This window comes from Octopus bimaculoides, chromosome 25 (genome assembly GCF_001194135.2).
Source record: "Octopus bimaculoides isolate UCB-OBI-ISO-001 chromosome 25, ASM119413v2, whole genome shotgun sequence".
Lineage (NCBI taxonomy): Eukaryota > Metazoa > Mollusca > Cephalopoda > Octopoda > Octopodidae > Octopus > Octopus bimaculoides.
This window is the reverse complement of record NC_069005.1, coordinates 15287159-15289862: the sequence shown is the minus strand read 5'-3', so window position 1 is coordinate 15289862 and position 2704 is coordinate 15287159. Positions and strand designations below refer to the sequence as shown.

The following is a 2704-nucleotide window of genomic DNA, read 5'->3' as shown; positions in this document are numbered from 1 at the left end:
ATATATATATATATATATATATATATATATATATAAAAATATATAATATATATATATAGAGAGAGAGAGACACACACACACACACACACATACATGCACAATGGGGTTCTTTCATGTTCTGTCTACCAAACCCACCAACAAGGCCTTAGTTGACCTGGGTCTGAAGTAGAAGGTACTTGCCCATGTGGTTGGGAAGCAAACATCTCAACACACAGCCATGCTTGCACCCATTATTTGTAAAGTTAAATAAGTTAAATTTCTGCGAAAAGTGAACAATCTCTGTTTTCATGCTCTTATCTTTCACAAGAGAGTGAGAAAGGCAGTGTCATTTTTGTTGTTGTTGTCATTTTGGTTGTAATCTAACATAAATGACAAAACCACTTTATCCTTCCCTTCTCCCTCTTTTCTTCTTTATCAAGAGTTTAAAACAGTTTCTGCACTTTCATAAACCACTCGTTTCTTTATGTTTGTTCATCCCAGTAGGGAGACAACTCTCATCTTGCTGGATTTATCTCCCATTATTATATACTAATTAGACTGTTGCCCATTATGATGGGTAATGTTGGGAATATCAAATGAATGCGGATGTGTGGTAAGAAGCTTGCTTCCCAACCACATGGTTCTGGGTTCATGGCACTTTGGGCAAGTGTTTTCTACCATACCTACTAATACCTTGTGAGTGAGCTTGGTAGACAGAAGCTGAAAGAAGCCTGTCATACATATTATGTGTACATCTATGTGTTTGTGTGTCTTTGTGTCTGTGTTTGTCCCCCACCACTGCTTGACAACCAGTGTTGGTGTGTTTACATCCCCATAGCTTAGTTGTTTAACAACAAAGACTGATAGAATAAGTACAATGCTTAAAGGAAAAAAAAAGTAAGTCTTGGGGTTGATTTGTTCAACTAAATCCCTTCAAGGTGGTGCCCCAGCATGAATGCAATCAAATGACTGAAACAAGTAAACAACAAAAAAACAACATATAAGATAACTACATCTGTAATAAATTGATAGTTAAACAGTATTATTGCTATTAATAACATATATTTATTGTGAATATACAAATGAGAAATTTGTTTTGATTTTATGTATTTTCCAAATTAGAATTCACTTCAGTTTGAATGATCAACATTATAAACAGGTGCCAAAGAACTGATTGGAGAAACAAATAAAACCCCATTTCGACATAGAGCGATAAATATATATAATATAACATTATACTCACTTAAATAAGTTTGCATTTCTTCGAATGATAGATGGAATGTTTAACACAGTAGAAACTCCATCTGAATCAATGGACATAATTGTTTTTAGATGTAGGTCTTTCTTTTTAAGGATAGGTTCAACAATGTATATAGTAACTTCACCAGTATGACTGCAATAACGTTGCATCCATCGGATTCCATTCTCTAGAACTGTGAGCATCCACTTACGCACTTTAGTGCAGTGATAGGAAATACTGAAAGCTTTTGCAATACCCTTGAGAAGATGTTGATGTTGTGAAGTAAAAGAAATATTAAAAATGAAAATATTAAGAGAAATGTAATGATATTTCAGAAAAGTGTCAATAACTTTATAATATAGTCATTATGAAGGTGATGAGCTAGCAGAAGTGTTACTGTGTCAGACAAAATGCTGAGTGGCATTACAATCAGAGTTCAAATTTTGCTGGGGTTGACTTTCATTCTTTCAGGGTCAATAAAATAAGTACCAGTTGAACACTGAGGGTCAATGTAATTGACTTACCCACTTACCCAAATTTCCTGGCCTTGTGCTAAAATTTGAAGCTAATATTACATTACAGTCAGCATTTAGCATTCCCTTTTCCATGATTCTATGGGTCAGAAAGAATTGAGGCAGATTTTCTCTGGCTGCAAGCATTTCCTATCAACAACCTTTAACTATTTCCAAGCAAGGAAATATCGTCAGACACGTTCGCAAAGAAATGAATGACTCAAGCGTGTATGATGTTGATGCTTTGTTACATTGTATACATGATGTCAAGACAAGGAAACACACACACACACACACACACACACACTATGTGTATATAATTATTAGATGAAAGAAAATGATTTCACCAATTGACATCCATATAACTATGATCATTTTGTAGCCTTTATCATATAAAAAAAAACAATTTATTTTTGCATATAATAAATAAATATTAAATTGGTTTACTATGTGGTTTGGAGCCTGATCCATTAAAGCAGCACTTTTTATAAGTACAACCAGATTATAATCCTGTTCATTTAGAGCAGTGTTTCTTAACCAGAGTCAATGTGACCCCTGAAGGCCCTGTAAGATTTTGTTGTTAAAATTCTTGTACAATAAATTTGGTTGCACTTCTGCAATACACAAAATATTTTAAGAATTTTTTTATACAATTCCTTATAATATTAAATCATAAAAATATAAAGAGTCAATAAGAAGGGCAAACTGGTGCTATCTGCAGCAACAAGGACACATCTATTAATTTTTTTCTGTTCATTTATGGGATTATTAAATCATTTACAGGAATATATATGTATGTGTGCTGGCCACTTTTTACCATTTTATAAGGGTATTTACCCAATTTTCTAAGTTGTCTTCACAGCCGCCCTGCATTCAAGAATTCCTTTATTTTTGCAAAAATACCAACTCACTCAAGGCTGCTAAGTTTATTTAATACACACACACACACACACACACACACACACACACACAC

General features: G+C 33.7%; 1 protein-coding gene across 1 annotated transcript in view; it reads right to left on the bottom strand.

Annotated features, from left to right (window-relative positions):
- LOC106877388 (EF-hand calcium-binding domain-containing protein 5) overlaps positions 1 to 2704 on the bottom strand; it is a 207420-nt gene that overhangs the window by 24134 nt on the left and 180582 nt on the right. Inside the window, exon 19 of the mRNA XM_052976829.1 lies at positions 1223 to 1476. Within this exon, the coding sequence (XP_052832789.1) occupies positions 1223 to 1476 (254 nt within the window). The remainder of the gene's footprint in view (positions 1 to 1222; positions 1477 to 2704) is intronic.